Source organism: Camelus dromedarius, chromosome 4 (assembly GCF_036321535.1).
Source record: "Camelus dromedarius isolate mCamDro1 chromosome 4, mCamDro1.pat, whole genome shotgun sequence".
Lineage (NCBI taxonomy): Eukaryota > Metazoa > Chordata > Mammalia > Artiodactyla > Camelidae > Camelus > Camelus dromedarius.
The window spans coordinates 22,470,250-22,495,117 of NC_087439.1; the positions used below are offsets into that span (position 1 = coordinate 22,470,250).

Genomic DNA, 24,868 nt, shown 5'->3' on the forward strand with positions numbered 1-24,868 from the left:
TAATTCTTAATAATAGATTTTCAAAGATTAAACGAGATAATGGTATTTGTCACATTAATGACAACTAATGTTATTCAACTTGCCAGAAAAATAAACCTGAGAGCATAAATAATTGAAAAATATTAGGACCAAGCAATGATTCAGGTATAAGAATTAATTACCACCAGAGCCTAGGGATGCAGGCCACTGGCAAGAACATTTGCCATGAATTGTTACAGTTGTTCATTTCGTTCTTAGAATAAAATTATCTTTTGGTTATTGTGAAAGATATATATTAATTTATACTATAAATTATTAATGTGTACAATGAATGTGCCTAGAGTCATATATTAGAATTTATCCCTTAATGAAGTGTACCTGCTACAAGCCACTGTAATAAATAGCTCATGTGGACAATACATACAATGAGAACAGCTTACTGTTGTAGGGTAAGGAGAATGACAAGGCAGGCAAACTATTTCCACTCGCCTTCATGCTTCAGGCTTGGCACCAAGAGCCTCAGTGTTCTCCTAGAAAATAGTTCAACTGAGAAGAAAACATGGGAACTGGTAGGGGTAATAGATAGATTTGGGGCCTGATTTTTGAAGGTGATTTCCCGTTAGACTTGCACTAAGGAAGATAAGGAAAGAAAGAGTTTCTCAAGAACAAGTCCAGTTGATGGAGGACAATGAAGTGAGAAAACTCAGAGGCCAACAGTGTCAGAAGCAAGAGAAAGGCCATCATTTACAAGGACCCTAGGAGATGAAAGGATAAAATAAAGTACACTGACTGGCAGGGTTTGAGATACCTTGATGAGTTTGAGATACCTTGATGACCAACTAGAAAGTTGGTCACAAGTTCTTCTATTAATTTAAAGATATTAATGAAATTAAATAATAGTTAATGGAAAGATATGAATGAAATTAAAGACATTAATGGAAAGTGTCTAACAGGGTTCCACTCTGGAAGAAAGGGAAAAGCAACACCACTTGACCTGTGGGGGAGCCAGGAATTAAGGCACTGTCCTTGACAATGCCTAGTCCTCAACCTTCATACGCAATTGAGTTATTTCATAGTTTTACTCTGATATCTCAACGATCTTTCCACATTTCACTATCTCTACTGTTTCCACTCTAGTCCAGGCTTCTATCACCTCTTACTAAAACTACTCTAGCAGCCGTGTCTCCCAGAGTCCACTGCTCCTCCACCCTCCAAGCCAGACCACTTCATTTTCTCTACTAAACATAACAGCTAGAATGATCTTTTCCAAAGGCAAAGCATGGGAAGGGACTGGGATTTCAAAATGTAGAATAGCTAAACAAGATTGTACTGTGTAGCACAGGGAAATATATACAGGATCTTGGGGTGGCTCACAGTGAAAGAGAATGTGACAATGAATATATGTATGTTCATGTATAACTGAAACATTGTGCTCTACACTGGAATTTGACACAACATTGTAAAATGACTATAACTCAAAAAAGAAATGTTTATATATAAAAAAAATAAAGTTCCTTGAACAAGGAAAAAAACAAAAAACAAAGGCAAATGCAGTTGTACTCTCCTTAAAACATTTCCTTGGTCCCCATAATTTTTAGTATTAACATAAAAATCAATAACTTATCCTATAAAGGCTGGCATGATTTGGCTTCTATTTTTTTTTTTTTTTTAGCTCTATCAGCATGTATAGCACACCACTCTCATTCTGTACTTCATGCTCTTCAGCGTATCCTGGCCCTCCTTCAGTTTCTCATCACATAGAAAGTATTCCAATACTTGTCAAAATGACTGAGTTAATAATTATTGAGCCTAATGAGTATATGTATTATCAGTGAGAAAATATGATTGCTCAATGTCTGGTTAATAATTATAAATAAAATCTCCTAAGTGGAAATAAGTCTTTGCGATTTTCTCAAAGATGAACTCATCAAATTACTACTAGTTACCAATCTATAATTAGAGAGAAAAAAAATTGTCCCTTGATTTTTTGAGATAGAACATCTTTTACTTTATACAATTCACAGAACCTTTAGGAAGTATTTCACATTCATGATGAAGTATGTGAACAATGTTCTATTAGATTTTGATAAATTTCTTGTGAGAAGACTGCCAAACTGACTGTCAGTCTTGGGAGGCACCTTAGGTCCTTTAGCTGTTCCCTCAAGATTTTTCATGATCATTAACCAGACATTTCTTTAAAATCAAATCTACCAATGATTATCAAACCATTTTCCCCTTGTTCCTGTAAAAAAAAAAATCCTGCACAAATTGGAAATCCTTGCATCAGCTTTTTTAGAAAGGCTCTTCTCTTACAGAAAGTTTAAAACAAATATTTGAACAAGCTTATAATTCACTCAAGTTGCTTTAGCAGTACCATCCTGAGATGGGTAAAGAGCATAAATACGAGAGTAACTGAGGGCTCAAATACTCTCAGGTCTACCATTGGTACTGAAGCCAGTCTTCTAGTAGTATGTGTGGAAATTCTCAAAAAACACTGTGAATTTAAAACCTGCACCTCTTATTGCTTTCATCAAGAGGTGGGTCATTGCTCCACTAAGGTCTGATTCAACGCAGAGTAGTTTGACCTATCTATACAGATCGTTACCCTCTCCTCTACCCTCCTTCAAATCACTCTGTTGTGCTTAAGGGGCATGAAACTGAAAGAAAACTACCCTGTTTCATTTTGCAGTCATGGCCAACAGCAAGTGCTCAATGAGCATTCATTCAACACAACAATAACTGACCCAGAAATCAAAATATATCAACAGTTAAGCAAAAATTGGGATAATTCAATGCTAAATTTTCAGAGCTGAACCACTGCATTTAAATGTATATCTCATTTTCAGCTATATTTTCTTCTTTGGGTAAAGGCATTTTTTTTTTTAAGTGGTTAATTCAACAACATTTACTGAAAACCTGTGATTCAACCTGCTGGGTTAGGAGATGGATAGGAACAGGTTTCCTCTCTTATTTGTTTATTCTAATTCCATAAAAATATCTGCAAAAGTAGCTTAATAAGCTTGAATCAGAGGGTGAAACCAGTCTTTACCAGTATCCTATATTTTCCCTTTGCAAATGTAACTATTGCTCCAACAGCAAAAAGGCGTCTTCAAATCTGTTTATTTAGAAACCTGTAAATTTTAAGACCCATTCTGATATTTTTCTTGTTGTGAAACTAAATTTCTAGTTATCAGATTACTGTGTCCAACATAATTACAGCATTCTACAATTGTTAGGCTATAGCGTATCATTAAATCTCTGAATAATCAATTCCAACTTTCAATTAACAACAGAATTGGATAATAGAAAAAAAATATAAAAGAGATGTGATTATTACAAATTGAATAGCAAACATTTTCTAAGTAGTAAAGTGCAAATCTTTTACCTCTTGAAATAACAGTTTCTAACCCAGTTCCATTAATGAAAGCCCGTTTAATGGTTTGTGTTTTAATATCTGTCCAGTATAAACGTTCTTCAGATGCATCAAAGTCTATCACGGTAACGTCATCAATATCAGGGACTGTGAAGGCGGTGATAAAGTTAAAGTACGGATTGTCAATATCCACTCCTCTGATTTCAGAACGCCTTGCATAAAGAAGAAATTTTTTCATTTCTAGAAAAGAAATAGAAATGTTTTTCTTTATAAGCTTGGCAAGTTTGAAGCAGTCTATAAGTTCTAAGATACTTCTTGTTGATGATTTGATAGATTTTTAACACTACAAAGTCATAACCAAGATCTGATGGAAACATGAACGCAGAAATGATTTATCTATTTTTACATTAAAGTGCTTAATAGTAACAGATGTAAAACAGGTTCAATCCTTAAGTCATCGTTGTTTTTCTTTTTAGTTAGAAATGACAAGAACTTATCAGTAATTGATTTGATCTTAGAATTTCAAACAAACTTGGTAAAAGACATGAACTCTACAACTGTCAGTCATAATGTTTTCTGTATATAATTGTAACAATATTGCAATGCATTAAACGCTTTTTGAAAGAATCTAAGAACATTCTACATTATCTTTGAATAAAATGAGATTAAAACATCGCTTTAAAAAATCATGTTCATGTTTTCCCTATCAAAACTAGGGTTCAAATTACGTTAAAGCATGCTGTATTGTAAATGTTTGTGAATCCATAGTAACCAACATTGTGAGGCATCCAATCATTTTTACTTCCTTAGACACCTTTCTTGCATTGAGTTTGTGAAATATAAGTAGATTTAATAGAAACAGAAGGCACAAATATTCTATCTTCTGTTTTTCTCTTTGGGGTTATTATTGATATTTTAGATACGCTATGATGGTATAAAATTAATTAAAGCCACATGTGCCTAAATTCCTGCGTTAAGACTCCATGATTACATTCTTTTTTGCCCTTAAAAGTAATTCCTATGCAAATAAGAACTACTGAAAACAAAAACAAAAAACAAAAAAACCCACAGTCTGGTATTTGTTCACAGATTTTTTTTTTATCGTTTTTTAGTTTAAATGTGCTGTCTAAATGTTTTTTTTTTTTTTTACAAATCTTCCTAAGTTCTATATTTTACCTCATATTTTCTCCTTTCAAGTTGATAATCCTCTACAAAATGATGCTAAAGTAACTTTAGAAGAGCAGGAGGAGATTAAAGCTGTTAAATACCTCTTTGTTATGAAGGTTACCTACATCATCATTTTCTGATAATGCACTTTCTCTTACTAATCTGCCTGTTTTGTAGAGATAAATTCTGATACACCAAATAAGCAAGGAGCAAGAAAAATGGGTGAATCAGGTACTAAATAGCGAAGTGCAGCATATTGCATATTTAAAGAATTTGTCAGCCTCCCCAAAAGCAGATGAATCATCGACAGAGTCTGAAAATAGCACCACCTCAAATGCTTTTAAGGGCATGCAAAGCTGCTTCTGCTTTCCTTTGAGGAAAATCAGAATGCGAATACAACTCGGGAGAATTCAGTGTGGACTTCAGAAGAAACTTACCGTAGCAGGTCTTCTTGTTTGAGGAGAGCTTCATCAGGTGGGGGCACGCACAAGCGGCGCTGTGGTGATTGATCAGACACATGTGGGAGCAGGGGCCTCTGCCCTCATTAGCTGCACAGGGATTGCGAGCTGGAATTACACAGTGAGAGAGTGACAGTGAAGAACGAAGAATGTCTTAGGGAACCTCTGAGGCTGACAAGGGTCATTCACTTCATGAGTCAAAGCGAAGTCTCCTACAGAGCACACCCCTCGAGTGAGTCATAGGACAGTAACAGACAATAGTATGCTGTAATTACATGAATAAAAACACTTTTTCTCCTCTAAGATAACTCCCTCGATTTCTTCTAAGGTGAATGATACGCATTCTATTAAGGATTTCGTCTGAGAAACAATCAGGAATAATTATTAAACTTAGTGTGAAATAAACTCAAGTAGACCACAGCGCGGCCTTGGGAGTTCCGATGATGTCATTACTTTCCTAGCATATGGTACAGATCCCTCTCTTGCCTTAGCACACCACTCTGAAGGCTTCCCCAAGAAACTGCTATTGCATATACTATCTATCCTTTCACGCCATTTCTTCTTTTTCAAATCAGAGGCTTATGTGAAAAAATGTCTCCCTTCCTTATACAGGCATCTACTTATTTTTTTTTCCCTGCATTAACTTACTCCATGGCTAAAGTTTGCTCCGCATACTCATACTTACCATACAGTCCATTGCATGAATAACTTATGACATATTCAAATTGAAAACGAAATATTAAATTGTGCAATTCCAATATCATCCTCTCATTCTTTTGTTTTTCTTGTTCTGTCATCAAGCCTTTTTGGATAAGATTTTTAATCTCAGTTGATCAAGCTGATCCCTTAAATCTTATTTGTATAGAGCCTATCTAGTAGGATAAATTCTTTAGAACCATGCTAGTCAACTGAAGGCAGAAAAAGAGTTCCACCTTCTGATCCCACCAGCGATATTTTAGTTTTCAACTAATAATGTCTTCCTAACAAGGGAATCTATTGCTCAGTGTAGTAATATCGTCTTGTAGAGTTTTAAAGCACAGATAATAAAAGTCAATAAGTTATAATAAAATTGTAGAGGATATGAGAAATTAACTGAATTCGATAAATACTCAACGTGGCTTTTGGCAGTCTTTGGCACCCTCCCCCTAAGATGTTTGATTTAAGAAATAAATAAAAGAAAATTAAAGGCGCAGAAACATTTCCCTAAGCAAATCAATTAGGAACAAAAACTATTAGAAAATGGAGTAAGGTCAAGCTGAGAGACTCCTTAGGTGTGCACATCCCTCTGTCACACGGTATAAGGGCCACCTATTCTGCTCTCTTCCCTTTTAACTTCGTGCAGTATAACTGGAGTCTCTAAGGAATTGCAAGTTAGAGAGCCAAGAGAGGGGATGAGATGGTTACTCAGGAGGAAAGGTGCTGCAGAAAATGAGGAGAAATGAAGAGGTGCTGCTGAAAACAGCTCTCTGGAGTAGGGTTACTTAGCTGTGGTGCCCAGAAAAAAAAACTCCAAGTTTTCAATACTTGAAAAAAAACAAGAGGATGAGGAAGAAGGAGAAAAACAGAAAAAAAATACAGAGGAGGAAAAGAGAGGAGAAGGAAGGAGAAGGAGAAAATTATTTAAAAACATTGACATAGGAGATGCTATTCCTCTCAAGGAAGTTAAAAGCGTAATCCATGACAGCTCCACGACAGGCACTTGGATTTCCCTTTGAACATCACTGTTTTTAGCCCAGAATCATACTAGCTCTTCAAAACATCCTATAATTGTGATAAAATGCTTTTCAAAATCAAAGGTAACATATTAAATTTCTATATACATACTAAAGTAAAAGAAATACTAACTTTATAGCCCAATATATTTATTAATGATTATACTGTAATGTGATATTAACAATATTTTGTGCTTTAAAGCATGGAAAAATCTACAGAGGCTTTTTTCAATTTTTAATCTCTTCTCACTTTGAAATAGTGGAGTTAAATCTTTTTTAAAGTTTCTTTCAAACCATGGCTTTCAACGGATACCTATTCTAATCACCAAATTAAGGAATTTGGTTCACAATACTCACATTTTAATATAAAGCAGGGATTAGCAATTGGTGATCCTGGAGCCAAATCTGGTTTGCCTACTTCTGTACATAAAGTTTTACTGGAATATAGCCATGCCCCTTAGTTCACATATTATCTACGGCTGCTTTCACACTGCAGCAGCAAAGGTGAGCAGTTTTGGCAGAGACCAAATGGCCCACAAAGCCCTAAAATATTTATCCTCTGGCTCTTTACAGAAAAGGTTTGCCAACACCTGATGTAAAGCAATTAACTATTTTATGAGAAATACTATCTCAAAATCCAATAGCAATACAGAGGTTATAAACTCCTACAAGACCAGGCTATCTATACATTCATTGTATCCAGGAGATGGGAAAAGCTGACCAGTCAATAGGATGCTATAAGCAATCTTAGATTAAATTTAAATATCGGTGTGCAGACCAGGTTTGCTGATGGCTCGTGTTATCTAAACTCAAGTTGACCAAAAAAAGAACCTCAGATGCACGTAACATGCCTCCTTATATTTATTCACTGAATAAATATTTATGAAGCACCTAGTTGTCCTGCCCAGTTTTAAAAAACTGGATGTAATAGTAGACATAGACAAGACATCATTCTTGCACCAAGGAGTTCACAAGTCTGTCCTCTAATCTTGTACAACATTCCCGCCAACACCACAGGCGCTGGCTCAGTCTCGGTTCTCTCCATTTCTTGCTTGGATTGCTGCTCTAACTTCCTAACTAATCTTCTAATTTTCAGTTACTCTCCACTGCACACAGTTATTTTTCTAAAGTACAGACTTGATCATATAGCCGCCTTGCTTAAAATTCTTGCATGGCTTCCCACTACCTACCGCACAAAGTCGCAAATCTTATCTGCTACCATTTCCTGCAAGATTTCTTGGCACTAGCCAGGTTGGCTTACTAGCTGCCCTTTCACCTTTCAGTTTTTTAACTGCAATCCACTCTGTTCATTATTATTATTATTACTACTACTACTATTTTTGGTGGGGGGAGGTAATTAAGTTTACTGATTTATTTTTTAATTTGAGGTGCTGGGAATTGAACCAGGACCTCATGCATGCTAAGCACATGCTCTACCACTGAGCTATACCCTTCCCCTGACTCTGTTCATTATTATTAAAAATGGTATCAGGTTCTAAACTCACAAAATTTTAACTTCTAAGCATTTTTCTACTTCTCTTTCATTGCCATATTTAATTACTGTATTATCAGACTTTCCCTAATACGTGTTTCTTTCTTTCCATTTCTACCTCTCCCCTTCCATAGTTTTATTTCATCACTTTTGAACAACCGCTACAACCGTATAACTGGTACTCTACGGTACTGCCCCAATATACCAATCTCTCCCTCTAAGATACCAATTCGTCTTCTAGACTCATCTCCCACTTTCCTGCCACACTGACATTAGGCACATGCTAAAGGGGACTCCTCATTGCTCTGTGAATAGCGACAACTTGGCCTTTTGCAGCACTACTACATGATGCAGTTTTCTTCCTGCAGAATTTCATTACATTATCTTCTTTCATGAACCAGCTCAAGCCATTTTTCCTCCCCAAAACATTTCCTAATGAAGCCAGCTAATGTTGATTTATTTCATCACTAAATATTAGCTTTCATCATTGACTATACAAGGCATTAGGCAATTTATTGTTTACTGTTTTATTTTCTAATTATCAGAGATACATATTTATATGTTTTATACCAGTATACCCTAGTCTTTGTAGCTAAATCAGGGGTTGGGAAGCTTTTTAAGTTTTTTTTTCCAGAAAAGGCAAGATATTTTCACCGTTGCAGTCCTTATGCCCTTCTTAGTAACTATTCAGCTTTGCTACTGCTGCACAAAGGAGCCATAAAACAATAGCGAATCAATGGGTGTGGTTACGTTTAAGTGAAACTTTATTTGCAAAATAGGCAGAAGGCTGATGTTTGCCAGAGGGCCTTGGTTTGTCAGATTCTGAGCTGGAGTGTGTTATACCGGCAGGAACTATGACTCCTCAACATATATACTGTCTTTTCCTACCATTTCTACCATACCTATTACTGTGTTAGACTTAAGAACATTTGGATTCATGTGCATCCTCATCAATGTGTATGTGTATATGTTCTAAAAAGCTAGCAATCTAAAAATTTGAAGGTAAATTAATCTTCCAAAAAGCACATCATAGCTGTAGGTGAAGAGAATAAATAATGCAAAAGTACAATACTTCATAGGAGAACCAAATGCTCATTATGCAATCACACCGACTGATGTGTTCTCTGCGAAGAAAACAGTATCATTGAAGATTATTTCAAATTTCATGCAAACTATGTTTAATTGCAGTGCATTTCTCACCAGCAAAAAAATAAACACTTTCAAATCCAACTATTGTATTCAAATACAATATATGTAAATGCTGATGCAATATAAAATATGTATCATATTTATTTACCTAATAAAACTAAGCTCAAAGCAGAAAATTGTCAGGATCCAATGTATTAGATAAGAAGATTTTTCTCTGCACTCTGTAGGCCTTTTTGATAGTAATTAATATTCATCCTATTAATGAACTTTATTGGTACAAAAATAATCATGAATATAAGAAAACAATGTATCTATTTATAATTTTTCTTTTAGAAAAAAATTTGATATTTTGAGAAAAACTGTCAGAAGGATCTTACAATTAAACACTAATCCCAAATCTTATGTTCTCTTTGACAAATATCTTCAAATTATAATTTTAACATTTGATGTTGAAGAAATAGAATGAATTCCTGATTTAAAATAAAAACATATAACAAAATGTGTGCAAGTAAAAGATGTTCTTATGGCTTTAGTTTTACCAGACTCCAGCAATACTAGGTATGCAGGAATTACTTTCATCAAATTATAATTTATAGATTAATTTCATACTATATTTTTATGAAGTAGAAAAAAAAGTCTAAAAATCTTATCTGATCCTCCACAGATTCCTGTATTTCAAAGAGAAAAAATTTTAAAGCCACAAGTACTATTTCCATTTATTTGTGCACTGTTCTCTGTAAAGAAGTGAACTCAAACTTTTGATATCATGTTATATTTACTGGTGAAGTGCATCCTAAAGTACCAATTAACTTTTAGATATTCTAAAGAGGTGACATGTCTTTCTGACTTGCTTGATTTCACTTGATACATAATGTGAAAAAAGAAGCATTTGCATTAGAAAAGTTGCTATTTTTACAATGATTTAATAATCACAAAAACTTTTAATCTAAGACAGTGGTTCACAACCAATGGTAGTGATGGTGAGGGGGGGATTTTGCCCTCCAGAGGACATTTGGGAGACATTTCTGAATGACAGAACTGGGGGTACTACTAGCATCTTAGTGGACAGAGGCCAAGGATGCTAATACACTTCCTACAAGGCAAAAGAGAGCCCCCCTACCCCAATTAAGAATTATCTGGCCCAAAATGTGAAATGTATAGAGGTTGAGAAGTTCTGATCCTGGAGTAGAACAATGGATTCTGCATCTTAATGGATCTGAATAAAGAGCTCTAAATCACTTAGGTTTGTATGACTGAGACAAGTATATCAAACAACCAGTACCAAAAAGGAATTTTGTAATTCCTCTCTTACTAATCTTTTCCACTGCTCCAAGGTAAAGTTTATTATACCGTATTTTAAAAACAGCATTTCATAATGCAGCTAAACTTACTACTTGCATATAAATTTATTTACATTTTAGTTATTTGATACCTGTATTACATTTTGCCAAAGAAATAATGCTAAAATGGCAATTAAGTTTTTTAGGTGAACCAACCAAACCCTTTAATTCATAATATGGTTTGAAGATAATACAGAAAGATTTATTGAGAAACTAAATTAGGTGCTAGTCTATACAACTGGTCCTGGGAGCAGAAGACAATATGTTACAGGAAGGAGGTATAAGAGTAGAAAGCGAGTTCCACTGCGATTTTTTTTATATCAATAGCTGGAATGAGGTAGCAACATATCTTTGGCATTTTTCAACTCTAATTTCTCCTCTTCACTGCTCATTTTGTCTCTCTTACTGGCTCTCAGTATTGCACATGGTTCTAAGCATTTCACGGAAGCTTCGTAAGTTTACTAAAATCTCAAAAATTCCCCCTTGCTTTGCTATCACCTGCCTTTTGCTTCACCTCAGTCAGAATTCTCATCCCTTCAAAGCTGCCAATATGAACTACAGACAAAGGTAAAAGCACCTTGATTTAACTGTTTCATACCAGCTTGCCATTCTTAGAAATATTAGTATTTTAAGCTAAGGTGATTTTAAATTAAAAAAAATATACTGATAGTATATAAATATATGAAATAAAGAGATAGTATAAAATAGTGCAGAAAACAGTATTTTTTAACAGATTTAGAATATGCAGAATGAAAGGCATATATATGTATATACGTATATATAGATAGATCAAGAGATGGAGAGATCCAGAGATTGAGAGGGAGAGAATTTGCTTTATATGACAGTCAGTAGTTAAATCTTGACATGATAAACTGTGGAAGTGAACAATTTAAACAACCTGAAAAGATCTGAGACTCACCTCCACCACACTGAAACATAATTTTAAGAGTATTACTTCTTTCCTTAAAACTGTTTATTACTTATATGAAAAATGTTCCTTGTAGTTGAATATTTTAATATCTCCAAATGGAATCCCTCATTCTTCAAGTTTCATAAGTGATATTTCCCCTCCTAAAGGAGCAATAATAGCACTACTATTCTTAAAGTCTATAATCCTTTCTTCCTTTTTTTTTTTTTGCAAAACAGAATCAGCCAATTCTCTTACAAATGTTGTCAAGACAAATTTCATTTTCTATAGAAATATTTTCCTGAGGCAATTGGAGGCATTTAAATCATTTCAATGTTAAAACTATTCTTTGAGAATAGAAGCAGCCTGAAATCCTCTTTATAAAGTCGTAACATAATGGGCAAGTGAGAGTGAGATAAAAATTGATAGAAAAAGTAAACGTTCCAAAAATTAAATAATTTATTTATTACAATGTGCTAGAAAATGTGCTGAGTGTTATTTCAAGAAGAGATTCCAAGCGGAGAAGATAAAGAAATATGAAAGAAAATTAAAAAATCAAAACCAAAACAACTGAAGTTGTGATTAAGAAGATCTTTGGGAAGTATGAATTAAAATGTCAGATTAGCAAAATCCTGAGCTCAGCTCCTCCCATGGATTCATCAAAACTACACCTACAGAAAGAATAACTGTCTCTGAGAAGGACCTGAAGAGACTAGTAAAACAGATTTTCTACAATGAAGTACATTAATAAAAGACCACACTGAGATAGGTAGAAAGGATAGAGACAATCTAGTCAGAAGCTACACCCTCAGTGCAGAGGTCCACAACTGGGAGGGCTAGCACAGCTGTACAGATACCCCACGAGGAGCTTGAGGTCCAAGCTCCAAGTCGGGCATCCCACCAAGGGCATCTGCACTGGAAAGATGAGCCTCAGAATGTCTGTCTGTCTCCAATCAATCCCTTGCACGGATGAAGTCAAGTTTTAGCACCCACATCTGCTCTTCTGACTCCCTTGACCAAACAGTTTTAATGGTTTTGTCCTTCCTTTAGAACAATGGCTCTTAAGGCAGCAGCAGCAGCACGTGGGGAACTTGTTAAAAATGCAACAACTCAAGTCACACCCTAGACTTACTGAAACAGAAAATCTTGGGTAGAGCCCAGAAATTTATGGTTTAATGATTCCTCCAGTAATTTTGATGCATATTTAACTTGACGTTGTTAGAAACTCTCATCCTAGAGGATAAAAATAGACGTTTCTTTGTAAGGGGACCATTTAGGTCCCACCATAGTTTGATTCCAACCAAATCTTATTTTCCATTTATTCCCTCTGTATCTCTAACTGTTCCACCCCGCAAATGAGGAAATAAGAACCCAGAAGTTAATTCATCTTCCTCAGATAACAAGGTTAGTGAGTGAAAGAGGAATGAACCGAAGTAGGCTAAGCCCAAGGACTTTTTAAGATCACATGCTGCTACCTTTTAAAATATTTACCATACTCTTATGTTCAAAACCCATCCATAATAGTAATATATTGAGCCTACTTATTTATTTTGTCTGTTTTCCTTCTAGACTATAAACTCCTAAAAGGTAAAAATTAGTTTGTTCCATGTGACTGTGTCAATAAAAGTTGGCTCTGTACAGTCATTTGGAGAAATGATACAACAATTCCAAGGAGAATCCCAATAAACACACACTGAGGGTCGACTACCTGTAGAGCACAGTGTTTCAGGCAAGAGCTCTGGGCTCACTCTCCCTGAGGTTAGATTACTGGGCAGTCATTCTCTGACTATGAGACCTTGAGCAAATTACTTAGCATTTCTCTGCCTTAGTTTCTTATCTGTGTTGCTAATGATCATCCTCACGGAATTATGAGAATTAGATGATATTATAACTATTAACACTGTCCTTTAAAGGGCTTAGCTAGACTCTACAGTTAACACAAATAAATAAATGACACTCCTTTACTCAAATATTTTGTAGTCTAGTTGTGTAAATAAGGCAGAATTAGTAAAGTATTCAGTAACTATACATGCTCTAAGTGCTGTAAGATAGTTCTTATGGGGTTAGCCATGAGTGTGGAGAGGGTAAAATCTGAATTATGTAAAGATTTGTCATTGGTATGTGGCTTTGAGTGAAAAAGCCTCTCAGGAAAAGACTTTTTCCTGCACATCTTTGTGCAGATTGAGAGTAATACCGTAAAACACTAAATAAAACATGATATAAGTGCATACCTTCCTTATTATTACAAAGTCATGATGATGAAACCATTTTTATTAATGCTTAATCATGCAAGCCCAGATCTCATTATCCAAACAAAAACTAACATATAGCTCAAAAAAGGTTTATCACAGAACCTTTATGATGTTGTTGGTTTTTTTATATACTCAAAATTTATTCAATTAATAACTGTGCTTTATAAATAAAAATATATTTAGACTAGATGGCTACATCAATGTAAATTATTCATTTTAACCTTAATGGGAAACCTACAATTTTGATGTTCTTGCTTATTATAAAAGTAACAAATCTCTTTATGTAACTTCTGTGTTAAAGGAAATGACATTCTCCTACGCATTTGTTCAGTAAATGGCCATTAAGTATCAACGACATGCCATAAATTGCCAATACACACCATATATAGAAAATAGAGAATTTAGGTTAAAGTGCCCACAGTTATTAGTCCAATTAATGGAATAGGGTGAATATATTATCTTCCAAAACATACTGAGATAAAATGTGATTATTCTAACCAGTGGAAAACTATAGTACACTGCCTGTAAAATTCTAGTCATGAATCTCCCAGTATTTTATGTTCAGATTTTTGCCCTCAGTTCCTGTGGCTGCTGTCACAATAAGACTATGACTTTGTGCCCTTCCTACCTTACTCTATACCGCCTGCTCTGCTGCTTTGGCACAGGAGGTGCTGTATGCCCAAACCATCTGCTTCATCTCTGCTCTCTCCCCTCCTCAATATCCTCTTCACTTTAACATCATAACTACATGGCTAATACATAAATCCTGTCATTTCTAATTAGAAATATTTGGATCTGGCACCAAAAAATAAAGGTAACAAGAGCAAAAATTAACAAATGGGACTATATCAAACTCAAAAGCTTCTAAACAGCAAAGAAAACCATCAACAAAATGAAAAGGCAACCCACGAAATGGGAGAATGTATCTGTAAATCATAAATCTAAAAAGGGGTTAATATCCAAAATATGCTAAAAACTCATACAACTTAATATTTTAAAAAAATCCAATTGAAAAATGGACAGAAGACCTGAAAAGAGATTTTTTTCCCAAGGGAGACATACAGATAGCCAGCAGGCATGTGACGATCACTGCCAAGGAAATGCCAATCAAAACCACAAAGAGATAACAACTCACACCTGTCAGAATGGCTATTACCAAAAAGACAGGAAATTACAGGTGTTGGTGAGTATGTGGACAAAAGGGAGCCCTTATGTACTGCTGGTGGACATGTTAATTGGAGCAATCACTATGGAAAATATTAGGGAGGTTCCTCAAAAAATTAAAATTAGAACTACCATATGATCCAGCAATTTTACTTCTGGGTGTTTATCTAAAGAAAATGAAAAGACTAACTTGAAAAGATATATGCATTCCTATGTTCATTACAGCATTACTGACAACAGCAAAGATAGGGAAACAGCCTAAGTGTCTACTGACAGATGAATGGATACAGAAGTTGTGATACACACACACACACACACACACACACACATTGTGTTATTAAACATCTCTTGAAACAACTAAAAGAAACAACATAGAAATGCTTGTTGCTCTGGGAGCTGGAAACGTAGGTATAAATTTTTTTATTCCGTTTTTCTGCATCCTATAACTTATTTGTAATGAGCAAATATTATTTTATAATGTTAAATAAACTTTTAAACATGCCTTTAACTACTACAACCACAACTTTTACACCGTGCACTGTGTGTGTGAGGAGTGAAGTAACCTGAGTGTGGAGAGAACAGATGTGGTGTCTACTTCTCTGACTACGTCTGAGTTCTTTTGAGAGCGCCACAATACTGCTCTCCTTCAGAGTTGCAATTCACATTTTTACTAGTATTTTTTAATTAAAAAACCAGTATGATTAGAAAAGTATAATGCTAAGGTCATTACAAATAATTTACCTGTTAGAAAAAGGGTTCAAAAATGACTTAAAAAGTAATATAACCAAAATTTCAACAAAAGGGGGCTAAGAAAATTATATGATTGCAACTGTTACTTCTTACCATTTTACTTATGTGTATAAATAACACACAGCACTGATTATGTATGAGACACTGTTGTAGGAACTTTTCACATACAAGTCCTGTTTGATATGCTTATATTAAATGACAAACTCATGTCTACTAGATACATGGATGTAGATCCTATTATTTCTAGTTTACAGATGGCGGAACTGAGGCACAGAAAGCTTAAATAAACTGCCCAACATCATACAATTAATAAATTTCAGGGATGGGATTGGAACCCAGGCAGCCTGGCTCCAAGACCATGCCCTTAACTCTAAGTTCAGCTCCCTTGTACTACAAAAAAAATTTTTTTTTAATTAGATTTAAAATACCCACTATTGCTCCTTTATATTGTTTATGTTTAAGCTTTGATTAGTTTCTTCTTAATTCCATATAACAACCTTAGGTGCCAAAAAAATCTAAAATTGATTTTCTTTTTAAAAAGTTCTACCTAAGTGTCCAATAACCAAACTGGAAACTTATTTTAAGAAAACTGGTGTTAAAACTTTTATTAATTTCCTACTTGGAGGATTACATAATGTCAAATATTTCTAATCTTTATTTCTTTAATTTGTAAAACATATTTCAATTTTATAGCACTGAATATCATGTATTTTTAAAACCTATTATTTTTTATAAACCTCACATTATTATTCACCAGAAAATAGGGGGCTATTACTATTACACTTCTGTTAATGCTGAACCTTTGTCACCATTTTCACTGTAATTCTGAACTTGGTAATAAAATAGTCAATACATGTCTTTTTTTTTTTTTCTTCTGCGTTAATTCACAGAAGCAGATAAACAGGATGGATAATGATTGTACATGCTCAGTGATCTTTATAACGGGGAAAGGAAGAATATTCTCTGATCGTTCTCACAGTTGGAAACTGACTGAATTTCATTTAGGAAATAGCACATTCTTGTCATAGGTGACATTCTTTAGAAGTATACAAAGAGTAGAGGAGCTGTCCTGAATTCTGGGAAAATATGTTACATTAGCCTCACAGTAAAAGCTTCCTTATTTTATGCAAAGTGGGGAAGTCACATAGAAATCATCTTTTGAGTTAGGTAAAGATGTCAAGAAAATCTCCTCTCAACCAATGAATTACATAGTTTGTCTCACTTCCTTTCTATGTGAAAATGTCAGGAAAGCTTGAAATCACCACGTTTCTCCCCATTCTATGAATTCTCTAGGAGTCATATAATTGTGGCCATATCAGACAATTAGTCATGAATCAATAAAATACACTGATTCTATTTTGGGAGAGGGAAATGATATAATCCACAGACCCAGGCCATTTTTCATGGTCCAATTCATTACAATTACTCAAAACATAAAAACTAGAGTTCCTACAAAAGACCAAACAATCTGGGATACAAAAAGATATATGTACATACTTTTGCATTTATAAAAATTAAAACGAATCCCATAAGTGTTTATCTGCATACAGCCTATGTGACTAGACATTTCTCCATGCTGGAGGAAGTTTTTAGAGAAGAGTATCTTTTAACTAGTGGCACATTCTGATCAGAATCATGATTTCTTGTCTTATTTCAACTTAGTTAAAACCAGCATATTTACTGAATGTCTTTTAGGCACAAAAATGACTAAGCTATATTTTATCCCTTGAATGTCCTCATGCTTTGCAAAAGTTTTGTAATAGAAAGAATAAAGGAGCTAAGGGTAAGAGGAAAGGATTAAAGAGATTTCTCACACAGTTTAGGATGTATAGAAACTCCCATGTGACAAAGAAGAATCAATTATACGAGAAAATTGAAACTGAGAAATTGAGAGTATCTGGGAAGAGAACTAGATTCAATCAGACTAAGTCAGAGAGAGGGCACAAAATATTTTACAGATGAGGAAATGCTGGTAGGAGAAATAGTATCAAGGGAAAATGAAAGCCAAGTATGGAAGAAAGACAAAGGATAGAATTTTTCAACCACAGAGGTGAGTATTTTTAGTCAAGTCTCAGAAAGGACAGTATAACATGAATTTAAAATAAGGCTTGAAGTATGGTCCAGAAAGACCAGAAACGCCAGTGAAGTGGCAGATCTGCTCCCTCTACACTGAAAGAGGGAGAAAAGGAGAAAACGTATTCTCTGAAGGAAAAAATCTGCCATTTGGGTATCATGTCTCAATAAAAATATGCTAATGGTAAAGGGAGCATCATTTGCATTGGAATGAGATTTCCATAGATGATGACATATGCTGTGATGGAGAAGAGTCAGGCAAGAGGTATAAAAGAATGAGCCGATGTTATAGCTAACAGTTATGGTATCCCAGAAAAGAAAGAAAAGACAAAGACATGTGAGGCTAAGAATTAAGAGCATTTGACAAGGACTGAGTGGAGGGAATGAAATCACAAAACCAAGGTAGAGATGACTGCTGACCAACTGTGGAAAGCACGGGGATAGGTAGCACCCCTGTCCATGTGAACTGAATTCTCTTAAAACGGAAAAGCTCAAAGCAAATGGTTTATCCTTTATCACGCACCGTTCCCTCTCCTTCCAATATACCACACAGTGACCACTTGGGGGCTAATATCAGTGTGTGCTTGGTGTCTTCCTCTAAGTTACTCATCATATTTAGGTAACAGGTTCCAAATCCAAAGACCTTTTGCAAATTCCCACAGTTGTCTTTTTTGATGCAATAGCAGTGACTAAAATTTTGAAGACTTAGGGTAAATCCTTTAATTTGTGATTTCTCTATTTCTATGTAAAAGAAATAAAAACAGAAAGAAAAAAATCCTAAGCTAATTAAAATAAAGGCTAGAACCACTTCCATCATATAACACATAAAATATTAATAACTATTAACTTACAGAAGTTACTTTACAGTTTAAGTTTTATATGATTAAAGTGAACCTAGTTTCCACAGTTTCTGGTGATTCATTTATAACGAGCACTTACCCTGCGGTTGACGACTGGGATGGTATATCTGAAGGTCAAATGGCTGTGCGCTGGTTTTCTGAATCACACTGACATTCTGCCCTGTCCACTTACTGGCTTTTGACAATGTGTTGGTCCTCCAGTCCGTCCAATAGACATCACTCCCATACAGAGACACAGCAAAGGGATGAGAAAGGTACTCATGACCCCGGATGATTTCTATCATGCCCGTTCCATCATAGAGGGCTGAGTAAATGGCATCTGACCTACAGAAAAGTACATACATCAGCAGGACATCAAAACACATTCAGATAGTCCAGTGATGTGATTATATCATTTAGATAAATGTCAGGGAAAAACTGAATAAAAATATTTTGATGGATCTATATCATATTTGCAGAAAGGTTTAAAAAAAAAGCCATCATAAGAAAAACAAACAAAAATCGCCATCAATTTCAATGTGTGTTGATGCATGAATGTTAGAACACATTTTGATTTTTTAAATATTACCTAATGGAGGTAACAGAAAATAGAGGGGAAAAAAATCATTTTTTAAACCTGGCATCTGTCCAAACTATCCTTTTTTCAAAGTGGTCCACAGTAAGTCCATTAGGCCAAGCCCCCGTTTTCATGTCTTTGTAGATGGTTTTTCTCCCAGCACCACTCATAGAGGCAGATTCAATGCGAGGAAAATTGGCATCCCAATCTGTCCAGAAGAGAATTCTGAAGAAAAAGAAATAATGCTATTTTTTCAGTCATTCATGTCATGAGTATTTATTGAGTGCCTACTACATCCTAGGTGCTGGCTAGGTACATAATCACAAGAGAAACAGATGCATTATCTCCCTTCGTGGGGCTCAGAGTGGAGGAGACAGACTAAATCACCACATGAATGTATAATTATAGCTTCTGAAATATGTTGAAGAATAATTTTGTTATGAGAGAGAAATAGTAGGTGAGTGATCTACTTAGAGAAGGTGATTGGGGAAAAAAAGCACTTTAAGGGGGTGATATTTACACTCCTCTAAAAGATGAGAACAGTATAAAGAACACGACATACCAAATAAATGGCAGATACAAAGGCCCTGACAGGGGAAAGAAAGTGGGTGACTTGAGGAATAGAAATAAGGCCAGTGTATCTGACGTGGTGAGGGAGGAGGAAAAGGGAAGGAGGTGAAGTTGAAGAGGCTGATCTTATGGATCTTATAGGATAAAGCAGTTATTTGGGATTTTATTCCAAGCAGCAGATTTAAGCAGGGGAGGAACACAGTATCATATGTAAATGGATCACAGCAAGGCAGTAGTATGCACATATGAGGTGCTTTTTTTAAAGGACCGGTGAAGACGGTAGTGGTCTGGCATATGATGGCAGCAGTAGCAGTGAATGGTAGAAGTGAATGGATTCAAGGAACATTGCGGAGATAGAACTAACTGCCGGGGATAGCTGGATGTAGGGAATGAGGTAGAGAACAGAATCATGGGAGACTGTCGGTTTCTTGTTTTGGTGTACTCAGAGGCAGGACAGGAAGAGGGTGTGCAGGGACTGCGTTAAGTGGAATGGGAAAAACGGAAGAGGAAGAGATTTTAAGAGCTGGGAATTGAGTGTGGTTGTGTGTGGACAGCAATGGAAAGTTTAGTTTTGGATTTTTTGATCTTTAGATTTCAGACATCAAAAAGGAGATTTCCAGGAAGCTGAGTGGTATGCCAGGGGGAAGTTCTGAGAAGGCGGCAGAGCTAGAGACATGAATTTGAAAGTCATCTGTACAGAGATGATATTTAAATTTACATGAACAGGACAGATCTTATGAAAGAGGATGTAGTAGGAAAAGAGAAGGAAATCATACACTGATATATACAAGCATGTAATTGTTAAAACGTAGTTTTTAAATTAAATACTATTTATAACTTGACAAATTAATTGTGTATAACAGTTTCACACAATAGCTACCAAATGTTTCATGTTGTGCATTTGATTTCTAAGGCTCTCAGGTAATGGACAGTTTATGTTTAATTGACAGTGGCCTAAACTGCTGATGTGTGTTTCTATAGTATATATAATACACATTTTATACATACATATATATACACACACGTAACAATTCCACAATCATTAACACTAGCTAATTTTTTTGAGTGTTTACTATATGCTAAATGCTACTTTCAGTGCTTTATATAGATTATATCATTTAATCCACCATGAGGCCATGGCTAAAGTTATCCATGTTTCACAGATGAGAAAACAAGCTTAGAGAAGTTAAATGCCTGACCAGGGTACACAGCTAGCGAGTGGCAGATGGAGCTGGGAAACTGGATAGCTTAACTTCCATTCTCATGCTTTTAACATCTAACTCTTTAATGTCACGTCTATAAATAAAATAACAAAGGTAGAGCATTTGGCGTGGGAGTAAGAACATGGTTGGTAGTCGATAAATCGGTAAACTCTTTTTCTACCTTGGTAGTAGAACCAAGCCAGTGGGTAGTGTAGAGATTTGGGAAGGGAGAATGCAGAGAAATGGAGGGACGGTGGCAATCCAATAAATTTTCCTTTTATTAGCTCTGACAACAGTTTGGTGAGAAAGAGTAAAGTTATTGGTAAAAAAAAAAAAAAACTTTGTTTTCATTATAATTGTATATAGTTTTGCTATTTTTCAATCCTTCTATTATTTTGAATGATCCTTAGATATATGAATTTAGTGGATTATCTTGGAAAAATGAAACAATCCTCTGGAACAAAATCAAAACACAATTCTAACTTTCTCCTTTTTTAAAAAAATTCTATCTATTTAAGGATATGTATAATGATATAAACAGCATCATGACTTCAATTTTTGAGAAGTATATCATCTCTTATAGGATATAGGAATTACAAATATGAAATGATTAGAAGACAATATAAAACATTATACAATAAATGTAGTAAGTATATGTATTAAAAGTCTGTGGTAAACAGGGAAGGAAGATACTGATCTTTTTTTAAATTTATTTTAAACTTTTTTTTAATGGAGGTACTGGAGATTGAACCCAGGACCCCATGCATGCCTTGCACTCCGCCACTGAGCTATTCCCCAGACCCCACATTGACCTTCTTTATGAGTTTGGGTTCCCACCCAACTTAATCACTAGACATTCAAAATGTCATTAAATAATTGTGTCAGTGTTGAATAGTGGCAACGTATATATTTTTGTGTCAGACAAGCTTGGAGTCAAGTTTGAGATCTGTCGCTGGCTGCGGCATACTTAATCTCAGACTCCATTTGCTCATCTGTAAATGGAAACTATAACAGTAACACTGGTCACGAGTATTTGATGAGGTAACGGATGTAACCAATTTAGCACACAATGTCCAGCACATAGAAAGCACTGGTGTTTGCACAAGCATCCACATGTATATTCACAGAGAATATTTTTTCAAGGCAAAATTTCAAAGTTGTTCCAAACTATTAACGAAACGGGAAGAGAGACAGAGACAGACAGGTGGGGTAGAGGCAAGGAAGGGAAAGAGAAAATGAGAATTAATATTAATGTCAATGTTTAAATGTTATAATAGCACGTAGATGAAGGTACATTCATTTTTTTTTAAAGTAAGCATGAATCAAAACCATGAGAAAAAATTTCAGAAGAGTAGGTCATAAGGATAGGTTTATCTCACACAGTAGCTCTCAAAAAAATGAGTTTATATTTAAAAAAAAAACAAAACAAGGTTTTTGTTTCATGGGCAGCTGTAGGAGTTTCCACAGCTCTGAAGGTGGGAACATATCCACACAAAAAAAATCTAAATTATTTATTGTTTAACCTCCAAGCATTTGAAAAAATAAACTGCTGGGGAAGGCTAAAGATGAACATTAATAGGTCAGAGGACAATGTATTGATAATGGGTGAAGCTGGGTGACAGATATGAGGGAGTTTATTTTACAATTTCTTCTATTTTGTGTATTCAAAAATTTCTATAACAAAAATTTTAAAATGTAACTAACTCAAAATTAAATAAACAGACAATTTTTAAAATGTATCAGAAAACATTTATTAAATCTTATTGTTTGGAATCTTTTTTCTGAAAAGACAATTTTAAAGATAGGATTATTCTGTATGAGAAAATGCTGATTATATGGAAATATCAGTAACGTATATTGCTTATAAGTTATTTCATATATAATCTGTTACCAATTAAATAGAAAATAAAACAAAGCTTGATTTATATAAAGCTGGTACGCTAACTGGTTTAGTAGGTGAATATATTTCTTGAAAACAATGAATATGAAATGAAATATGTGTCTCACTTCAAATTTAACTTTGGACACACACATCTCTTCACTGACACCAGGTTATCTGTCAGCTTCCCTTTAAATTTAATATTAAAAAACTAAGATTTATAGTAGAAGCAATAACATCGATCAAACTTACGGTGTTATCTTGACAAACAAGGTAAAGAAAAGAGATTGGCAAGTTTGAAAACGATTAGGAAAAGTAATCCATGAAAACAAACACAGTGAATGAGAGTCACAGGTAGTCTGAGTGTTGTGGATAAGCCATCGCTACACCTAGACCCGCTCTGATTGATGACCAGAAGGCTTCAGAAGCATTGTCTGTGCCTGTGTAACAAATGGAGAATTGAAGTCTTCCTTTTAACTTTCTACTTTGTTCTGCCTTATGTGGTTGTGGCAATTCCAACATGCATGTTAGTGACCCCGCAATTCTGCATTCTCTATATGTAGGTTTACCAGAAAAAGGCACTGTGGCCTTTCAAACATTAGCCATAGAAACATGTGGGACAATCTGAGGAACTATGAGTGCTCCCTTCATTTCTTCACTAAACATAGCAGCGTTAAGCTGCTTCTTCTGCAGTGGTCACTATATTCCTAATCGTTCATCAATTTGCTTGGGAAATTTCCAACACTTGTTATAAAAAAACTCTTCTAGAATTAGTTCCCCTATAAACGTTCTTAACCTTGCCATAAGTCAGTTTAACAATCAATTTAAAAAGTTGATTTCAAGGATCATTGTTTCATAAAATTCCAGACACTCTTTTGTATACTTTACAATATGGTGTTTTAAAAGAATCATTTTTCCCTTATTACTTTCTTTTTAAGGTTAAAAATGCATTAGCATTTCAATGACTGCATTATTTCTTCAAGTATTCAAAGACTGAATATCCTTTTATATAGGATGTATGGAAATGTTCAGCTACAAAAGCGACTACACTCTACTGATTCTACAATTCCTGCATTCACAGGTTAGTCTGTATCGGGATTAAGCTGAGTCAATGGACCACGAACAACCTGTACCATTACGGGCACGAAAGGGCTATTATCATCTGTCAGGTCAAGCTGTAGAAGGAGAAAATAAAGCATCTTGGCAAAAAATAGAGGTTACTTATCTATAATCTCTAGGTCTTCTAAAACCAACACTGTTTATATTAGTTTCATTTAAAACGCTCCCAGATAAAATTAAAATTTTATTTAGATGTCTCACTAATCTTCACAATTACTTTATCTGCTTTCACCAACTGCAATTGCCGTAGCAGAGTCCACTTATTATGACAAACGGAAACTAAACACAAGCGATGGTGCAGGAGCACGCTGTGCAGCTGAACGAACGTCAAGGCAGTAAAAGTTTAAGAACTGACGTAAGTGCCCTGTAGATTCTAAACTCCCTGGTGCTTGTTACTCCCTGATAATAAGCTTGATGTTTAGGGGAGATTCATGCACTCTTTCAGGTCACCTTAGCAATAAATGTATTCCTTTAAAATGGAATGAAAGAAAAATGGCTCCTCCCTAAGATTCCCAATTTACCATCTTGGAAAAACTTGTCACTTGACAGTGGGTCAAAACCCAGAATACTGAAGGAAAGGTGCGTGATAGCAAAGATGTCTTATAATGTAAAACAAAAGCCTGTGGATTGTATGTTGAGGAGGCAAAGTAGCCAATTAAAAACATTGCTTTTTTGTCATTTGTGAAAAAGGTCACAAAGACCTTCATTGCTTTAGGAAACACTTATGATGTAAATGTGTTTTATGGGGCTAGTGTTACAGCCTTTTTTTTCCTTCCACTGTGCTCAGGAGCAAAGAGGCTGGTTGCAAACTTTTTCTTTTCATTCCTTACTGTAGAAGTTTAAAGCATTACCCATTAGCTATATTT

At 35.0% G+C, this 24,868-nt stretch overlaps 1 protein-coding gene across 4 annotated transcripts in view; it reads right to left on the bottom strand.

The window, feature by feature from the left end:
- The window catches only part of LRP1B (LDL receptor related protein 1B), a 1,592,931-nt gene that overhangs the window by 534,612 nt on the left and 1,033,451 nt on the right, over positions 1 to 24,868 (bottom strand). For all 4 annotated transcript variants that reach the window (XM_064484732.1, XM_031451350.2, XM_064484731.1 and 1 more), the window contains 4 exons: positions 19,293 to 19,457; positions 18,756 to 19,000; positions 4,957 to 5,085; positions 3,365 to 3,592 (listed from right to left, as the gene is read on the bottom strand). In XM_064484732.1, the coding sequence (XP_064340802.1) occupies positions 3,365 to 3,592; positions 4,957 to 5,085; positions 18,756 to 19,000; positions 19,293 to 19,457 (767 nt within the window). The remainder of the gene's footprint in view (positions 1 to 3,364; positions 3,593 to 4,956; positions 5,086 to 18,755; positions 19,001 to 19,292; positions 19,458 to 24,868) is intronic.